Source organism: Maniola hyperantus, chromosome 16 (genome assembly GCF_902806685.2).
Source record: "Maniola hyperantus chromosome 16, iAphHyp1.2, whole genome shotgun sequence".
In the NCBI taxonomy this organism is placed as follows: domain Eukaryota; kingdom Metazoa; phylum Arthropoda; class Insecta; order Lepidoptera; family Nymphalidae; genus Maniola; species Maniola hyperantus.
Genome location: NC_048551.1, coordinates 7,432,842 through 7,453,993, shown reverse-complemented (window position 1 = coordinate 7,453,993; position 21,152 = coordinate 7,432,842). Strand labels below are relative to the sequence as shown.

General features: G+C 37.7%; 1 protein-coding gene and 1 non-coding gene across 3 annotated transcripts; both read left to right on the top strand.

Moving 5' to 3' along the window:
- Positions 1-108: 108 nt before the first annotated feature.
- TRNAR-CCU (transfer RNA arginine (anticodon CCU)) lies at positions 109-181 on the top strand. The gene has a single exon. It is a non-coding gene; the product is annotated as a tRNA-Arg (tRNA).
- A 2,689-nt stretch (positions 182-2,870) lies between these two features.
- On the top strand, positions 2,871-20,828 carry LOC117989628 (homeobox protein Nkx-2.5-like). 2 transcript variants are annotated; one of them, XM_034977021.2, is made up of 3 exons: positions 2,871-3,229; positions 13,861-14,072; positions 18,304-20,828. In XM_034977021.2, exons 1-3 carry the CDS (start codon positions 3,075-3,077, stop codon positions 18,897-18,899), a joined length of 963 nt encoding a protein of 320 aa, XP_034832912.1. In that variant the 5' UTR covers positions 2,871-3,074; the 3' UTR covers positions 18,900-20,828. The 2 variants fall into 2 exon arrangements, with proteins under 2 accessions (XP_034832912.1, XP_034832913.1); XM_034977022.2 differs by lacking the exon at positions 2,871-3,229 and adding an exon at positions 11,630-11,845.
- Positions 20,829-21,152: the final 324 nt, after the last annotated feature.

Genomic DNA, 21,152 nt, shown 5'->3' with positions numbered 1-21,152 from the left:
TACCTACAGCTAGCGAGTGACGCGTATATCGTATGTCGTGCTTGAGCGGTGACGCAAGCCCGTCGCGCTGGAAGAACGTGGGCCGGCTCTCGCGCCGCTCCGCCGCGCGCCTCTGTGGCCCAATGGATAAGGCATCGGCCTCCTAAGCCGAGGATTGTGGGTTCGAGTCCCACCAGAGGTACTGCAACAATTTTTACAAAAAAAAATAAAAAAAAATGCAAAAAGCAAAAACAATATTAACCTTCTGAGTTTCTCGTGCCTAGAGGTTAAGACGTCCGCCTCCTATTCGGGAGGTTGGGAGTTCGATTCCGAGCACGAACCTCTAACTTTGCGGAGCTATGTGCGTTTTAAGGGATTAAATATCACTTTCTTTAACAGAAGGTAAGGAAAACATTGTGCAGAAACCTGCATGCCTGAGAATTCTTCATAATGCTCGCAAATGTAGGTGAAGACTGTAAATACCCTTCGCATTCCCATCCTAATGAACCCTTCTCATTCTGAGTGGAGACCTGTGTAGTGGAGCTGGCGATGGGTTGATCATGGTAATGATGACTACCTCCTTTGCCGGCTACTTCTCGATAGAATCAATCTTCCAATTCCAATTCGGCGATAGACGCATTTTCTACTGGCGCTATATTTAATGTTCAAAAGTACCTATACTGTGCGTAGATACCCCTTACCCTTACTATAATATAATAATAAGTAGGTATTGGTTGCTCTACGTCAACAAATATTGCATTTTTGTATCATAAATTGACGGAAATGTAGTACCTGTACCTATCTATTTATTTTTATTCCTATTCAAAAATACTTTTTTTAATAGTTTATTTGACCTCCTTTACAACCTCTCAACGGGATCTTTACATTTTACATGCATTTTACCGACTGACTGATCTATCAAAGTACAGCTGAAATTACCTACTGGACGAATTGGGCTGTTTGGCATGCAGATAGCTATTATGCAGAGGCGTCCGCTAAAAAGGGATTTTTGAAAATTCAACCCCTAAGGGAGTAAAATAGGGGGTTGAAATTTATGTAGTCTACGCGGGCATAAGCTAGTAATTTTATATTTGAAGTAAGAACATTTTTATCGTGTTTTTTTCACAAATTTAATGTTCGTTACTGTTACAGTAGTCGTGATTCCATTTGGACCTTATCAAACGATATAATTACATATTATTAAGGTAGCTAGCTAGGTACCTACCTACATTGATTACTTTGATTTTAATTTAGTAAGTAGGTATTACTTATCTTAATGTACTTTTAAAGTGAAAAACTGCAATTAAATCAATAAAAGTTTACACTTAAGTAATTTATTTGATAAGAAATTATTGCAGGTAGATAGTACTTATGCAGTAATTTAAATACTTATTTCCCAGGTAGGTATAATTACCTACCGATTAGCAAAAAAAAAATTAGAAACTAGATGTTGCCCCGTGCCCGCGAGATTTCGTTCGCGTGGATTTAGTTTTTTTTTTAAAACCCCTTGGGAACTCTTTTATTTTCCGGGATAAAAGTAGGTTCCCTAAATAACTCACCCGTCCTTAAGTAGGTAGGTATAGGTCTATATCTATACCCATGCAAAAGTGTAAGGTTTATAGAAATGTTCTAGCAAAGAAGTCATGATCTTAAAGGTTTACACGCTCGAACTTTCTAGTTTAGGATTTCGTTTTGTCTATTAAGTAAATAAATTAATGAGGAAAAGGGATTCTCCCAATTGCGAAGTATGTGGTAAGGTAGAAGATGTTTCGCACTTACTATTGGCATGTGTTCGTAATCATAATTTGAGAGAAGCACTAACCTGTGAACTAAATTTAAATTTTATGAGTATTGGTATTTTTAACTGTATTTTGAACAAGCCTTCGAGCATTTCGGCAATCAAAGTGTATAAATTTGTTAGTGATTCTCTCAAATTGATATAGTTTTAGGTTTAATTATGTAGTTTGATTTTAATTTAGTTTGTAACGATGGGGCTGGCATATAGATTATCTGTAAAAGCCCCTTACAAAATAACAGATTTAAAAAAAAAAAAAAAAAAGTAAATAAAAATGTAAACTTATAGTACGGTCTATCAGCATCTGCCTATCGTACCTCTATAACAAGTATTACTCCCTTCAGTTAAGGTGATATCACACGGTTCATTCAAGTGAATGTTCACTCGAGTGGGATTCATTTTGTTTTCAGTCCACGTTCATTTTTGATTTTGTGTTCAGATGTTTTATTTACAGTAAACGATGCCAAATTAAAGACAGAAAAAAATTAACCGTCTGATATTAGGCTACAGCAATGGTTACCTATTAATAATTATAACAAACAATAATTTTTATAACACGCTAGCGCGACAACCTGCCATTCCAGTATTTTGTGTTCCTTCATAATGATTCTTTATTTACCATCTGAATCAGATAAAGCTATCTTGTGTAAAAGGCACCTGTTATATAGGTAGGTCCCTACTAAATATACTAGCTTTTGCCCGCGATTTCGCGCGGATAGGTTCTTATCTCGAGTAGACAGGTCGAGATGGCAATCAGGATGGGGACGCCCCGCACACCCGCGCAACCCCCGCGTTAACCCGGTGCGGGATAGCGCGGGTGTGCGGGGCGTCTCCCCGCCTCATACCCCGATTGCCATCACGAACTAAGGTAGGTACGTACCTACTACCTACTACATACATTTATGTCATAATAGCTATCTTTCAGCCCGATCCGTCCAGTGGTTTGCGTTGATAGATCAGTCAGTCAGTCAACTTTTCCTTTTATATATATTTTATATTTACATTAGCGTCGGTGCGAGTTGTCGCATTTAGGTATAAAAGTCCCGTATCGCGGGGAAAAGCTGTTAGATATGATAACGATACAATTTTATTGATAACGGCCGGTGAGCCATCGATCAGTCGCTATGATCGCCTGCACTCTGTCGTACAGACTTCAATAATTAAGCATCTATCGTCTTATCGCGGCGATTTGGATCGTAAATGGATATTGTTGATACAGATTAAAACTGTCAAAATACTGGAATTAATTTGACGCCCGATTAGTGCAGTGATTCTTAGTTCTTACTTGGGTGGTTGGCGTATGATGAAAATGATGGGCGACGGCGAAGCGGGCTACGGGGACTACTACAATTGCTATGACAATAGCTGGTCCATCATTCCCCCGGACTACGGCCCCGACCCGAGCTGCCAGTACAGGCAGCCGCAAGAAGAAGACTATCGTTACGGTACTTACGCGTAAGTTTCTAGCACATTTTTACATAATTTACCTACCTACAGCTACAGACTCATACAGAGATTACTCTAAATGAGTCTGTAGCGGTTATACTAATATTTATTTACCTGTACCAATTACCTAGCGATGAACCTTCTCTAAGATGCTCTCTATTAGACAAAATCCGTTATGAATATTTTGAAATTAATGCGGCGGCGAATAATTCACCTAAGACTTGATGTTTTACCATAATATGTGCCTATCTATTTCTCTGGGTAGGTATACTAAGGTACATTTTTTATTAGACATGATTCTCTACTTATTCCTCACTAAGCTAATAGCGATGACTGAAATTTTATTCATTTCATTTCAGTCGTCTCTGTCAGCGGCAAATAAGTTTATTTCAGTGAAATGTAATCCACACATTACTTGTAACCTATATCTATAATGCTATAGGTACTTACATAGATAATTATCTAATTAAATTTAATTATAATAAAATAAAATATACGTGTCTATGTTATACAGATTACAAGCTTTAGGTATAGTTAGGTACAGTATGTTATTGTTTATTGCAAGTACTTTTGTAATAAAACTAACTTAAAAATAAGTATGTATCTATTTCGCCTGAGTGCGCTGAAATTGACTGCATGACAAACTTGGTCTACGTACCTATAGGTAAATAGGTAAAATAGGTACCTTCATATTGTTAATATTTCATAGGGTGCATAGGCATAGGTCACTTTTCTATTCAGAATTTTCCTTTCTTCCCTATCAGTTAAACAGCATAACGATTAATTTTATTACGCTTACATTTTAAGTTAAAGTTTTAGCTGAAAAATAACTAGATAAGTAAAGTAGACTAGTTACCTATAGTATAAATACCTACCTAGGTATTTACTTTACCGAAGTAGGTTTACCGACGTAAAATAATAATTTTTGATATACCTAAGTACCTACTCATTAATAAAAATGTGTTTTGTTATCTAGGTAGGTAACATAATATAGATTTTTGTGCTACGAATAATCTATACCTATACCTATGTATAAACGAAAAAGCTGACTGAATGACTGACTGATCTATTAACGCACAGCTCAAACTACTCGATGAATCGGGCTGAAATTTGCCATGCAGATAGCTATTATGACGCAGACATCCGCTAAGAAAGGATTTTTGAAAATTCAACCTCCAAGTCTAAAGGTGTTAAATGGGGTTTGAAATTCGTGTACCCAGTTCACGCGGGCGAAGCCGCGGAAATAAGCTAGTCTTTTATATAACAAATAATTCTCAAAATGGGAATCCGTTATTTGTGTAGGTAGATTATGTGTGTAGGTAGGTAGATTATAGAAGCTCCGGTCTATATTCGTAGCTCGATAGGTATTTCAGCTTGCAACTTTTTTCAGTCTTCTTTTTGGTAACAAATGGTAAGCATATGGCTTCAAGCTCTACTGTAATTTCTCAATATTTCGACTCATTTAATAGTAGGTACATTACAGCCCAGGCCTGAAATAAAGCGATTACTGGTCGAGTAATATTGGAAGGCCAGTAAAGATCCAATTACAGTCCCCTGTAATGAAATCCTTTCTTCAGTAAAGTAGCGATTTCCGAGCAAGTGGGAGAAAAATAACCTAACCTAACTAAAGTTCATCAATTTCCTACTGAATAATTCATCATCATCATGATGATGATGAATTATATTATCTCCCATATCTTTGAAATGTATCTAGGTATCTAAGTCCTAGACCTGCATAGTGCATACGTGTTCGGTGCTTAAGTTTACGTCATTGGATGAGTCATTTTGTTACCTACATGTGATTTATATAAGAAACTCAACCCTATAGTCCCCAATATTTATTAAGTAATTAGGTAGGTACCTATAGGTACCTTTTTTTTGTAAAGTAAGCATATTTTATTGAACCAAAATTAAAATATTTAAATTTCTAATCGATTAATAACCTAAAGCGTTTATCGGTTCGTTGGCTTCGGTTGCGTGATCCAGGCCAATCGTCCCAGTGGCAGTGCCTGAGTACCATCGAGCTCGTAATCCGCCAGCTGCGTCTTCTCCCATGCCTTCGTGGAACCCTTAATTGGTTCGGAAGCCCTCTTCGCGGCTTGCCGTGCTTTCAACCATTAGGCACAGTGCGCCTAACCATATCGCCACAACGAAATATTCGTGAAATCCCATCGACTTCTACGCATAGCGTCGCGAAGTTTCTGATATTGGGAAACTTTGCGCCATAAATTTTCTTTAAGTACAATAGGTGCTGACTGACGGATATTATGTTTGGTATTAGTTTGTTTTTTTGTCACGAACGCGGCAAGACGAAAACTCATTACACCACTGTCGGCACAATAAGCTCCTTCGGCCTTGATTTAGCATATTTATTGCTTGTTTTCGCTGTTCGTAATTGAGACATTATGTAAAAACTGTCGCGTAATTTGACTCGGGGTGTACCTACTGTAAAGAGGCAATGGTATGAGTAAGTCTGGTCATGGGGTAGTTTTTTCTCGCGATGAGCGGCGGGTGGTACGAGCGTCGTGCGCTGTACAGTAGGTTCAATATAATATAACCCACTAAACTTTTACACAAATTACTTTCCTATCGTGTCGACCATCAGCCCCTATTATTTTATCATTACCTATCTACTGTTGCGAATATCAAACGATTGTCTCTTCGAATTCAGCGCTTTAGTAGCTACCTAATCGTTTCCTTACCTCGCTTATTTGAGTTAAAGATTTAATAATTGGATTCAACCTTGGAAATATTTATTATTAATCCTATACCAGTTAGGCAGACAATGCGTTGTACAAATTACTTACCCCTGCCGGGAGTTTATACCCACCTAACAGAGGGTGAGTGTACTATCTATCCGTAAAGGATCTGTAATTGATTCGCCAGACTTCATTTTCATCACTAGCTTAGGTCGCCTTTCTACGAAAGGTTGGGAGGGTAGGTACATAGGTACCTACGTGGATCGTGTGTGAAATCCACCTGTCTCTCTTTTCCACCAGAAGTATAGGTTATGGGCAAAATGAAAAGCTTCGAAAATGAATAACGGGCTTTCGCTTTCCCCTGCTAGACTATTAAATAAATAAATGTTATTTTTCATTTGAAATAATATTTACTTATTCTATTTTGTCTTACCAGTTCCCGAAATGAAATAATTTTAAAATAGGTAAATGCAAGTTCAGATACAGCAAATACCTATGCTATTGTCTAACGAATTGAGATCTCTTTCTATTAGTCTACTTCAGCAATTTCGCTGGAGCGAGCGCTTTGGAAAGCTAATGTATTGAAATGACTCGAACACTCATTCTTTTTTGTGTCGTCGTTTTATGTCTGGCGAAATGAAAGCACTGTAGAATTTGGATGTCGTATTTGGAAATTGTTTCTGCAGAATTTCTTACTGTACCTACAGCTGTTAAGAATAAATGGCTAACTGTTATTGTTATAAAGCATAAAAGTTTGGCTGCCATTTTTATTATAAGTACCTATCGATTAGATGTTTATCGAATTAAGTAAAAACATTTTTTCTGCTTTATATTTTTGACTATTCAACTTAGGTTAGTAAAATAAAGAAACAAAAATAGAGATAGGTAGAACTTAGCTAAAGTACCTATATAGGTACCTACCTAGTAGCATATTTTTTACCTACCTATTTAAAATTAAAATTACTAACATAGTCGCGTGTAAGATTATGTTCAATCATATTATCCATACATTATTAAAAGTGTGTACCTATGTCTGTTTGCTAGCTTTTCACGGCCTATCTGTTTAACCGATTTTGACGAAACTTGGTACCTACATAGAGCTTGCATCCCGTGGACAGATATACCTAATATTACCTTACGTAACCTTTTTGTCATACATACATACCTAATATAACCTTTTTGTCCCAGAAAAGCAAAGAGTTCCGACAGGATTTAAAAAAACCTATTTTCACGTGTACGAATTAGCGACCGACCATCTACTATTTGCTACAGAGATAGTTGCATCCTAGAAATAGATATAGGCTACTTTTATCCCAGAAAATCAGAGGTCCCAGGGGAACAAACCTAAATCCATTCGGATAAAATCGCGGGCATCGTCTATAGTAATAAATAATAATATTATAAGCCTTAGTTGTAAGTAGTCATCGTCGTCTAGTACTACTAGTAGTAGACTAGTAGTCGTAGTCTTTGTTTTATCAACTGCAAAAACAAGTTTAAATAACTTTTTTGCCAAATCCATATACCTACTTAGGTTAAAAAAGTTTTCAATCGGGGTAGGGTAAGCAAATTGGTACAGTGTACACACGTCGGATCGGAGTCGGACGGGTAGCGCACGGTGCGGCCTGCGGAGGGCGCTCGCACCTGCCGCGCGCCCCTCACTAATCTGGCCCTCGCAGCTTACTCGTACCTGAGGCAGTATAAGCGAAATTTTAAGTTGCTTTAATTTTACAAAATAAAATACAGGTAAGTACGTTAAAGGTTACCGTTAAATCAATTTTCTCAAACATGCTTGGAAATTTGAGCATTATTATGACAACTTTCTTCGGGATAAATCGAGATTGCTGTACCTACTGGCCAAATAGGTAGGTACATGCGAGCAGCGGCCGGCAAAAGTTGTATGAAAATCCATTTCTGTCGAGGTTTAGCATCCAAATAAATTACATAGTCAACTCATATCCGTCGTGTAATTAAAAATGGAACCTTTTTTACTCCGAAATAGGTATCAAAAGTTTTATTTTGATTTCTAACTGGCTTGCAACTTGCAATAGAAAGCTGTTTATTGAAAAAAAATACAAAAACACAAACGCGGGAAAATTACATGGCGCTACGTCGCACTGATATGAAATCAGACCGATTTTTCAAAATTACAAAAATAACAATCTCAAAGATTTTTAAAAAACCTGAATCCACGCGGACAAAGTCACGAGCATCATCTAGTAATAAAAATAACCTTATAATAAAAACTAATTCCTTTGTTTTAGTTGAGGCGGTCGGCGGAGTTAACACTGTGATAGTGGTAGTAGATAGTCCTATTAAGTAGGTAGGTACGTAAAAAAGTGATTTTTTACATAATTTCAAAAACAGAGAACGTTCTAAATTCGATTCCTTGGATTGGTTTCAGTGAAAAATGAGTCAATTAAATTTATTATTCTTCAACAAAAAAATGATCCAATAATTATCACAACGCAAACTTTTATTTAGGCGAAGGGCCCACTTAAAATTTATAGTAATAAAACTTGGAGAAGTCAGTTTCGGCAAGTCACGTACACCACATTAGTACTATTACATATTCTGTGACTGTGTAGACACTGGTAGCAAGTCAATCTCAATGGTTTGCCAAACCGGCGCGGCGCGGCGGCGGCCTTTCTTGCAATAGATTGTGGGTTGCTTTTTTTGACTTCAAGGTGATGGGCTGCCCGCTTCTCTTTGTAGTCCCCTTCAGCAAAATAATATGTTTCTTCATATTAAGCATGGGTATACTAGAGCCGTAAAGCGCTGATTATAAAGCGATGGGTAGATTGTAGATATTTTTAAAACTCATTCTCAATAAGTCAATTAAACATTTAACGTGCGCTGCACGCCACTTAGGGGCTGGTTCTAATATAAATGATTGCCCTTTGTTATTGTTGCCCTTTATGCGCCGAGGTTGGCGGGTCGATTTTAAAATCATCGTAGATGCGTTAATAAGCTTTGATGCTAGGTGAAACGATTTTAGTTTAGTATCCATACTTCCATACTTATTATAAATGCGATTAGGTCTGTTAGTTTAAGAGATTTTGATGAAATTTGGTACAGAGTTATCTAACATCCAGGGGAAGGAACATAGGCTACTTTTTATCTTAGAAAATTAAAGATAACCCACGGGTTTTTTGAAAAACCTAATTTCACGCGGACAAAGTCGCGGGCATCATCTAATCTATAAAAGAAAAAGGTGAGTGACTGACTAATCTATCAACGCACAGCTCAAACTACAGGACGGATCTGGCTGAAGTTTGGCATGCAGATAGCTTTTATGATGTAGACGTCCTTAACGGACGTCGGACGGAAAGGATTTTTAAAAATTCAAACCCTAAGGGGGTAAAATAGGGGGTTGAAATTTTTGTAGTCCACGCGGACGAACTTGCGGGTATAAGCTAGTTAAAAATACAAATAAAAATTCTGTTAAGTAGGTAGGTACCTACTTATCATGCTAAGCACCTAGCTATAAGCTATTGTTTAGCCAGTATTGTTAGAATAAGTAGGTACTAAAGACAGCATTTTTCTCAACGAGTTTATTGTTATACTTACGTTAAAACTTTTAAGTCAGCAACATATGGAATGGATTAGGAACACCTGTTATGGTCTATGGACTTGATATAGTGAATAGTCTTATCAATGTGGTTTACACAAACCCTCAAAAATGAAAATTAAAAAAATATGATTTTAGGCCCATCTCTTCACTTTAAGCCACATTATTACCTATACTTTCCATCCAAGTGTGATTGTCGTCAAGCGTTTGCCTATTATATTTTTTTTAATCTAGCAAATCGTGACACCATTCAAGTTAAATGTTATTGTTTAACAAATGATTGTTCTAACTTCACTTAATCGCAGTTGCACACCTGGCGTCTTCCCTAGTCCTATTGTATTATTAGGTAAGCTATATTTATCTATCTACTTACTTAAATAAATACAAACAGATGTTTGATCCCTTTTCAACCTTTATTAGGAATCTATTGCCTAACATTTGGGTGTTTTATAAAACATAGTCTATATAACAATCTGCAGAAGTTCGGGAGAATACCCTGATGGAATGGTAAAGTGAATGGACAGGATTAGGGAAGGGGACCTGAACAAGGGAACAGAGGGAACTGGTTACCGACCTAGAAAAGTGGCACAAAAGAAAGTATGTAGAGATAAACCGGTGGCTGACGCAGACTCCTAGCGGTCTGGGGTGTTTAACACCTACCTACTTCTTTGCAATTGGAAAAGCACCGAGCTAAGATTGCTACGTCTGCGGCGAGGAAGACACCCCGAGTTTCAATGTCCTGGTTATACCGACCTGATGTCAGAGGCGCAAGGATCGACCGACGCGGAGGGTGAGAATGCCCGAAATCTTATAGCGCGAATGCTGTCGAGCGAAGACGCCTGGCAAGGATTTAGCCGAATGCTGAGAGCTACAATGATAAGAAGAGCAGAGAGAGAAAAAGAAGAAGATTTAAATTTGGAAGGTCATGCATGAATTAATGCCACACAGTTCCGTGCTAACCTTGGAAGACACGAGAAGGTTATTTTAGGCAGAAGTTCGTAGGGAGTTTTTCCTCCCCAGAAGAAATAAAAAAGCAAGGTGGATCGACGACATCCGGAGGCTTGCTGGTATCAATGGATGCGAAAAGCCGAAGATAGAGCACGTTGGTGCTACTCAAAAGGCCTATATGTCCAACAGTGTATGCATACCTATTGGTTGTAGATGATAATGATGATGAGGTAAAAGTAGGTAGGTAGATACATATCTACCAACATTTTACCAAAAGCTCACATTGAAGAGTGGAAATTTCAAGCTAATAAATAAATTTATTATCGAACCCCAGACATCGGGAATTCAGGGTCGAATTCAATATAATTAAGCAATTCCTTTGAAAACCAATATTTGTCCTTTTAACACTTTAAAATAACACAAACAATTGAAAGACTTGAACTGAAACAATGCGTCAGCGCACACGTGCAAGTCATAAACTTATAACTAGGTAGGTACCTACGACTTTTTGTAACTGTTCACGGAACTTCGCCGTAGTGATACCTAATTGTTTTTTGAGTGACAATGTACTAAGTACTTGCACATGTGCAAACTTGTATTGTACTTAATGCTTTTTGCTGTCCCAAGGACCAAGGACATGAAGTTCGAAATAACAGATGATTACAAGTTACATCATTTTCGATGTGGATACTGAAGATTTGAAAAAAAATACCAAAGAGATAAATAGGTAGGTACATGATGGAATGCAGTAAGCTCTAAGTAAATATTCACTCACATCAGAAAAAAATTATTTAGAAAAAATCTCAACACGAGCTTATGCGACTTATTAAAAACACTCTAAATGAAAATCGTTATCCGGGCATTTAGAGCGGCGTCCATAACGAACCCGGCCTCAACAATGGGCTTAACGTGCGCACTCATTACAAAAGCAACATAACGTAACGTGCTACGTCGAAAGCTCCTCTATTCAAAAGTATACTCCAGTTTTTTTGTTGGGAAGGCTTTGAAAGACCGCTATTGGTTGGATCGAGGCCCGCCCAGTCGAAGGAACGTCGCTATTGGCGCAGGTCAGTGGAGCACCCTCAAACTGAGCTGAGTAGGCTGTCGAAGTACGACGGCGCGGGGTGTTCTTCACCCCGAGGGCCACTCGAGGGTTGTTTAGTGCGGGCGCGGCGTCGCGAGACGTAGCACGTGTTCACGCGGGTGTGTCTTATCAGTTTCCAAGATTATTCCGAAGGCGAGTTCTCCCGGTCGGGAGATGAAGTGTGAGGAAGGCGAGAGCGCGCGCTCTCCGCCGCCTCTGCTACCGCCAGCTTCGCTGCTGGCCTGGAGTCCCATACTGCTTCCACCATGGGGGCCTGCCTTCCTGCCAGCTCTTTACCCGGCGGCTTTCCGATCTGCTTTTCCAGGGTAAGCGACGGAATGCCCGTTCTAAGCATATGGTTACTTGTAGTATGGAAATACTATTAAACTATAATTTTGAAGCGACGGAATGCCAGCTAGCTATGCAATTTTGCGTTTTTGCGAAAATGGGTTTTCAGTGAGAATAATGTTTATTGCGAAAATCATGACGTAGAAAATTTTATTTAAGTTGAACTATTGGGATTACGTAACTGTGTCTAATTAAAATAAGGGTTGATTTAATCTAACACGTGGCGGGCGCGGTCTGTGCCACGTACGAGGCGCGGACAAGGTACGGATTCATAATATCACGAACATTTATATGAAACAGTTTATGCTTCATCCGCGCCTCGTACGTGGCACGGTTCGCGCCCGCCACGTGTTAGCACAAATCATCCTTAAATTAAATCTGATTAGGTACCTACTACCTACCTACCTACACTCAAAGACTCAATATGTTTATTGTTATAGGTATACTTGTTAGTCTAATTAGGTAGATATAAAGTGATGAAGAAAATTCCTTTTATTAGATATCACTGTGGTCTGTGACTATTTAAGTATGTGAAGATTCCAATAATCCCGAAATCGTGACATGCGACAGTTTCCTTACATTCCTAGAAACTCACACTCACTGAGAGCTTGTTAATAGTAGTGTTTACAACCTGCTAAAGTCCCTTGTACCGCCGCCCTTTCATCCGGTCACGTACGGAACCTTCACGGCTATATGTAATTCTTGTATTTTAATAGACATTCGACAGTTTGGCTCTTGTTGAATCTGTGGAGCCTATTATGCGTGTCACGTTTTCTGGAGAGGTTCTCACTTCACAATTGAGCAGTTGAATTGATGGAATTTGTGTGTGTTTCTTTTCAATTATACACCCTCAACTCAAGTCTACATTAGGTAGGTAGGTATCTAGTATGTTTATTTTGTCGCGGCACGTTAGTTGTTATCCATCAATGTAGAGTTTGAATTTTTTTTAATAGTAGATAGGTACTACCTACCTACTTACTGAGCTTCGTCATCTTTTAGTAGATATACCTATTTTGTAATATTAAGTAACGGGAATATTTTACTTTATTAGAAACAAAACTAAGTAACAATAAGATAAACTTTTAAAATAACTTTGGGCCAAAACAATAATTACTGTAGAGCCTTCGTAACCAAACGCGTTTATGTCTTTTGAATAGGGCAGTTTTTGAGCTACGCGACCCGACGCGCTACAGCGACTGTGTAGGTAGGTATATCGTCGGCAATTGACTAGCTAATCATTCTATGGCTGTATCGCATCGTGTCGCGGTCGCTCATCTCAAAATATTATATTTGAGTCTCAAATCTTCTCCATATTATATTTCAATAAGTAGGTACAAAGGAAATAGACTAACCCTTCCGTTCAAAAAAATTTAAAAAAAGAATATTATCTACGTTAATCATGACTAATATTCCTCTTTTCTCTCCAACTAAGCGAAAAGCTTGTAGTAGTAGGTAGTTACGACAATAGTGCAACGGGTGGGGTTTGAACTGCCGACCTTTCAGAATTCAGTCCGCTTCTATTCATTGAGTTATATGAGACTTATACCTAACTACTAATTACTCTTTTATTTTACCGATGTTTGCCAATTTATCCCAAGTTATACTTAAATAATGATAGGCTTATAATACTTAGGTTTCTATATTAATTAATTATTTAAATGTAATTATACTTATATCTAATAGTACTCAATCTTTTGGTTCTTATTGGTTCAACAAACCAACAAACACACTTTCTCATTTACCTATAATTTACCCGCGACCAGTCCCGTCTTCGCACAGGTCGCTTATTACAATTTTCGTAGGATCTCTAATTTTTGAAAATAAAATAGATATAGTCTATGTCACTCAGGAATAATGTAGCTTTCTACTGGTGAAAGCATTTTCAAAAATACTTCAGTAGTTCCAGAGATTTCTTCCTACAAAAAAACTTACAAAAAATATGTAATATTATTATGGATGGGTGTGATGTCTGATCAAATCGTCTTTGTTACAGGTTACTAGACAGTATGAAGATGCCGGGACAGCGGCCGGGCTTCCAAATCTCGGACATCCTCGGGCTGAACGAAGCTAAAGGTCTGGATGCGCCACCTCAGGGAGGCTTAAACCCCCTTGAGCTACCTCCTTACGCCCCGCATCACAGCTACTCGCAGGAGTTGTTAAGGCACCATCAACCTTGGCTATCCTTGGATCAACACGATGGTACCGGTAAGTACGAACCTGAAAAGTTTTGACAGATAGAAAAAGATAGGTATAAAGCAAGTGATATTTAATTACTTAAAACGCACATAACTCGTTAGTTATAAAAAAGTTAGGGGTGCGTGCCCGGGATCGAACCCCCAACCTCCGATTAGGAGGCGGACGTCCTAACCACTTGGCTGTCACAGTTTTATTACTCTACAGTACGAAGTAAAATTGAGGTAAGCATGTAGTAGATAATTGAGGTAGTAGAAGTAGCCCTTTTGCGAATATTGACCGTGCTTTTCACAATGAAGAGCAACTTTAGATAATGATCCTTCACATTAGTTACTAATGTTTTTAGCTGAATAGCTGGTACCAATATTGTAGAGTCGTAAAAACTAAACATGAGGAGCTCTCAGAGTAGGTACTTTAAACTTGTTTTATTTAACTAAGCATAAGGCAGTAGGTAACCTAAATACTTGGGTTTTATTTGGATATTTTAGCTAGCTATTCAATCAACATCATAAAAAATTAATCGATTGGTTGAGAACTCTATCAAGTCCAAAAGCAATTTATATTGCCGTCTTATAATATATTATATTATAAGACGGCATTATCTTTGAAGAACTTGTACTACTTATAAGCTATGTAGGTACCTACTTACCTACTTCATAGTTTAATAATAACTTTCAGCGGGTAAATTGATCGTAACAGCTGTGCCTACCAGTTTCTCGATATCACGGTAAACTGTACAAAAGGAGTGAATTTTAACTTGTCCTTACAAAATTGACGTTTTTATCCGAAGATATCAGATAAATTTGATGTTAAATCTTACATGAAAGTCTGTTTAAATTTACCTACATGGAAGACGTTATCATCGTTAATAAGTATTAGTTTACTTTGGTATAAAAACCATTGATATTTAATAAAACTTCTTATTCATTTATCTAGGTAGGTAGGCCTCAGTAATTAGGAAAAGTAACACAGTCTTTTAATCGTTTTCGGTGACTATAAATTTAGATATACCTACCTTCCCTTATTATTATGTTATGTTTATATCCTTTATTTATTTGTAATAGATAGTAGGTATTGCTAAATATTAGCGTAATATAACTATTATCTGGAGGGTAGGTATGACGGTTGAATTACGTGAACCCTACCGAGATATCCCTGAGAAAAAGGAAACGTTTATTTTGATGCTGAGAAATAAAAAAAAATCTAGGATACTGGCAATTAGCAATGTTTGAATTTTAAGGTCGCTAAATAACATAATAGGGGACAGAATAGAAAAAAAACTATCTAAGTATTTACCAATTCGTAATTCAAATACCTGAATCGCAAAATGTTTTATGCACCTATACCTACCTACTCGTATATGGGTAGGAACATGCTATTTATATGTTCTTTTTCGTTCATGGATAATCTGATAACATCCATTTGAATATCTTCAAATTTATCACTCAATGAAGACAAGTACCTAGACGAATTATCGTACACAAATATATTGACCCACTCGAAAATAATAGGTGTTCGGTAGTTAGTTCGAGAGGGCGAGATTATTTTTTGAAATGCTCCTCCAATGAAGTGCCTTCCGTCGCTAATCTGCGGTTGTCATTAATTATGTTATCGCTTATCTAATATTTCGGCACTCGTCGTTACATTTTGATTGCCTGTTGAAAAACACTAATCCTCTGTTGTGATTAACTACCTACTTAGGTACTTACTTGCTTTACCCGAATATAAAAAACCGGCCAGTGCGAGTCAGACACGCGCACCGAGGGTTCCGTACTACAATCGTATTCTGTCGACATTTTTGAACGATAAATCAAAAACTATTATACCTATGTAAAAATAAATAAAAAACTGTTTTAGAATCTACAAGTAAAGCCCTTTCATATGGTACCCCACTTAGTATAGTAATCTTACTTTGAAAGTTGAAAATGTAGCAATATTTGTTCATTCATGAACAAATATTTCTTTCAATGTGTTCACACATTTAAATTTTTTCCTTGTGATGTAACCACAAATTCACTGTTTTCAGATTTTTCTCCTCATGTCTGCTATAAGACCTACCTTCCTGCCAAATTTCATGATTCTAGGTCAACGGGAAGTACCCTCTAGGGTTCTTGACAGGCAGACAGACAACAAAGTGATCCTATAAGGGTTCCGTTTTCCTTTTGAGGTACGGAACTCTAAAAACGAATAAATAAAGTATTTTCGTAAATATTTTGTTTGTTAACGTTTTCCCTTCGCGTCGGTAAATAAGTTTACGAGACGAGTCAGAATATTTTTGCAAAAACTGTGATTTTCCGCTTTCCCATCCATGCGTTCTGACGTTGACCTTTTGTAGTGATCCCTAATGATAAATGATTTTTGGTGATATCATATAAATTTCTATGAAATCTCATACAGATCGTCGTAAATAGGGTATGTAGGCGCGTCACGCCCTCAGATTGGGGGCTAACCGATTGTTTAACTTGCTAGGGGTGCGATGCGGCACGAATTTGTCGCCAATCGACGAGCGAGGCAGCTGGCTATCAATTACACTGTTTGCGGCTGTTAGGGATGCTATTTGTTCATTATTCGACGACAGTTATAGATTCTATTGTTGTAACTGTTGTAATGGGTGTTGTTTAGGCTCTGATGTTAGATGGACTTATAAAAGGGCTTCAATATTGCTTCTTTGTCTCCTAATAAAGTATAGGTCGTGTAAATGGCCAATGGCCAATTGTTCAAACCAAGGGTTAATTGAATCTGTGATCTTTATAAGAATCCCACATGTTACAATTTATCGAAACTAAATTTGTAGGTTCATGCCCAAAACTCACATGACGTGAATTAAGTACCAGTGGAATTTACTAATTTTTTACTTAGCGAGTGTTTAGTTACCAACCTACGTTATAAAATTACCTAAGTACTTAAGTAGTAGTACGGTTAAAATTTCAGGTTTCTAACTCCAGTAGTTTAGGTTTTGCGTTGATAGATCAGTCAGTCAGTAAGGACAAATAATTTTAGATACTTATAAGTTATAGGTATGTATTTATAGTTAGATAGCAGAACGTTAAATGACACTTATTACCTCCATTACCGAGATGCGCTTATCAGAACGGCGATCTCAGAACAATGGAGACATCTGCCGGCGGGTGGGTGTTCCCCCCCTCCCCCCCGCATCACCACGCCCAGCCTCACTCCCGCCTCTACATATCATGAGTGAGCATATCGTGTGAAACTGATTCGAATTCGCGAGGGGAGGCTGGGGAACAGTCGAACAATGCAATATTTGCGGTGATTTTTTCATGTCCCATTATTCTTCTGGTAGCTTCTAGTTAGAGTTAAATAGAGCGACCCCAACAGATTAAGTGGAGATTTAGATGTGAGTGTGAAACTGTAGTAGGTAGGTATAGGTATATTATGTTGTATTGTTGTAATGCAATTGTTTGTTATTTCATTTTTAAGTAGGTAGACGGCGCTTAGTAAAAAACTATTTTGAAATGTGACTACAACTACCTACATAGGGAGCCATACCTGCCACATAATATCATCTAATATAAATGTTCGATCTTGGGCAAGCAATTTTCGGAATTAGGTGGAATTAGGTATGGCCAAACCGCTCTCATTCTGTGAGGAGACATATGTGCTCAGTAGTGAGCCGGCGGTGGGTTGATGATAACGATGATGAGGTACTTATACATCGATACTCACAGGGTTACTCGACGGTGGTACCTACCTGTGGCTTGGTTAGGTACCTACAAATTAATCAAATAATTGCCTTTAATTTTATTATCATACAACGATATAAGTACGTTGACTTGCAAAAAGTAGGTACTTACCGAATAAATACCTATTAGAATAGAATAGAATGTTTTTTTATTCATGTAAACTTTTTACAAGTGCTTATGAATAGTCAGGTAGTTTTAATTTACCATGAGTAGTCACATGAGAACAGTGTGAAATGTGAATTGTAGATTAATGCCAACTTTATTAAGTCATTCGGTAGGTAGGTATTCTTAGGTAGGTATAGAAGGTGCATGTAAGTTGCAACGTCATTAGTAGTTATCAATGCAATCAACGAACAAGGTTACGGTCTATTCATCCTTAAAGCGTCAAGTGTTATGTGCAGTTTTATCTATCTAGGTACCTTACCTCACTATAATAATATGATGGACAGGATTTTCTTAACTTTCAATATTTTAAATTGAAAGTATTGGCTAGTAATGTGTTAGAGTCTAGATTTTAAACTGCCTTTCCTTTGTTGTAGGTGTCCTCGGCCAACAAGTAAGTCCGGACAGCACGTCCAGAGCTTCCGACTTATCTTACGCAGTGGGACCTTCCGCATCGTCCCCCACCGTAGTCGACCCTCGCCACGACCAAGACGACCACGACCACGACCACAGCCTCGACCACGACGACGACAACGACCACGACCAACCTCCGCACACCGCCGATAACGTCCTCTCACATAAAAAGCGCAAACGGCGGGTCCTGTTCTCCAAAGCACAAACCTACGAACTAGAAAGGCGATTCAGGCAACAACGATACTTATCCGCTCCTGAAAGAGAACATCTAGCCAGCTTAATACGTTTAACACCGACACAAGTGAAGATATGGTTCCAAAACCACAGGTACAAAACGAAACGCGCCGTTCAAGAAAAGGGCGCCCATGACCTGAACATGGGTGGTATAAAATCACCGCGGCGCGTCGTAGTTCCTGTATTAGTGAAGGATGGTAGGCCGTGTATCGGTAAACCAGACGGATTGCCACCGCTCGGAATGGGCCTACCACCCTACCAACCAATGCATCATCAACCTCCCGTTACGGGGCACGGTCCTCAGCCAAATGGATGTTGGTGGTGAAAAATAGGTTATCTATGAGTTTAATGTGGTTACCTAGTCGATGTAGCTGAAGTTTGCAATATTAATAAAACAATGACTATATTCCATATTCCAATGCCCATATTTTGTTATCTATCTGTTTTTAAAAGAAATCAAAAATTGATGGCATGATATTTCTGCTATCAATCAAGCAATCAACTTGTTTGCGTCACAGCTGGTTATAGATTTCCCGAGCGATGGAGCTCTCACTTCCCAATAGATGGAGGTCATCTCACACTGCGCTTGCTGATACCCGGTCTCCACTTCAGAACACGACGGACATGGCCTGCCCTCTGGCACCAGGTTGCTAATTCGTTGAGCTATGTTGGTTAGGTACTTTGATTCCCTTACGGATTTCCTCGGTATGGATTTTGTACCTCAGAGAGACTCCCAACTGCATAGCCCTCTCCATAGCACACTGATAGTTGGCCTTATCCACAACTTGTGGACAAGGCCAACTATCAGGCTATTTCCGCTATAGTGTTAGGTACGTTTTTTCTTTAAGTATATTCCGTGAAATTGTGATTTCATAGGAATTTCCTATTATAGGTACATTTTATCCGTGAAGATCCAGTGTGTGCCAACGCTATGCTTATCTATCTGACGCATGCAATCGGTTTATACAGCAAACTGATAAGTATGAAGGTAACATAGAAACAGAATATTGGCATTGGTCTGGTTAAATGATTTTGCAAGCATAACGTATTAAGTAGCTATGATTTTTAAATTTTCATAATATTTTTCGAAAGACCAAACAATATTATGTGGATCAGTTAACAACTCGAATACTATAAAAGTACCTATTACTAGATACATTGTTAAATTTGAGGTGTTGGTTCCTATTTTTTTATAAGATTCGGAATAATGATAGGAGAGGATAAACTAGATAAATTGCCGTGAGCTTGTATTGACGTAACATTTACACCAAAATACATTCGTTGAAAACTGTATTGAACTAGTTCCTCTTCAAGTTCAACAAATTATGCGAACTTGAAGAGGAACTTGTTTGCACAACAGGAACAATTCACAGCCATCTTGAAATCTGTCAAAGAATCTATGCGTGCCAACGTAAACTCAACAAACGGGTTATGAAATTCATCACATCACATACACTCATCTGTTTTACTATTGGCAAATTATTATCAATCAATACATTCCTATGCTACATTCCATTGTTTAATTTTAAAAAATCTAGCACTCAGACACGTCATGAGAAACTTACAAAAATCCGAAACCCGTATTTTTCAAGACTTTTTCTAGACAAGTTTGCCGGTAATTGCAGTCATGTAACCTTTCAATAATATAAACCTTGACAGATGCTCCATATTCATAAAATTAAAAAAAAATATAGCTAAGTCCTTAAAACATTCCAATATAACATTCCTTTGTATATTAATGTAAAAAGAAAGTAAAAGTATTACCTATCTAAGATATCATTATGAAAGTTGATCAGATTTTATCAGATTGCAATATTTAGTTGTAAGGCTCAGTATTATCATAGTCGAATATGCCTAGTGAATAGTTTATATTTTATGCATACCTATTCCAAAAAATATATTTATAATTTATGTAGTTTAAAAATTGTGTAGATTAGAAATTGTATATTTTGTATATAATTGATTTCAGGGCGCTTTACAAAGTGCAGAATCTTACTTAATAAGTACTACTTATACACGTCGAACCACCTTGCAGTTTTGTACTTCTATACCTTTCTTGTTACTTTTAGGGGACCTTCTTTGTATACCTAACTTTTTAATATTCCGCTAAAATGTGTTTTAAAAAGAACCAAAGGTGTATTCGTTTCTAAGTACTTATCTACCTATTACCTATCTATATCTATAATAATGTTAAATTTGTATAAAACTATTTAAAATATAAATTATTATGTGAATATTAAACTGATTGACAAAATGCTTTTGTTTTTATGTGCACCTACAAACTTTTCTTCCAGAAACGAGATCAAGTTTAAAAGTAAAAAAACAGCCAAGTACGAGTCAGTCTCGCGCACCGAGGGTATCGTTCGGCCCTGTACCTGTTACCGTAACCTATGCTTTCTCATTTTTATGGTTCGATGTTTTCCATATCAAAAACCATGATATCCCACCTTCTAATCGGGAGGTCGGAGGTCCGCGAACGTATCTCTAACTTTTTGAGCTATGTGCGATTTTTTAACAATAATTAGGTAAATATCACTTGCTTTAAGGGCGAAGGAAAACATCGTGATGAAACCTGAGA

What these genes read in the sequence shown, in the direction of transcription:
- LOC117989628 (XM_034977021.2), top strand. Translation starts at nt 3,075, where the DNA reads ATGATGAAAATGATGGGCGACGGCGAAGCGGGCTACGGGGACTACTAC. An exon ending in TATCGTTACGGTACTTACGC is followed by an intron (nt 3,230 to 13,860) that starts GTAAGTTTCTAG and finishes TCTTTGTTACAG; the next exon opens with GTTACTAGACAGTATGAAGA. An exon ending in GGATCAACACGATGGTACCG is followed by an intron (nt 14,073 to 18,303) that starts GTAAGTACGAAC and finishes CCTTTGTTGTAG; the next exon opens with GTGTCCTCGGCCAACAAGTA.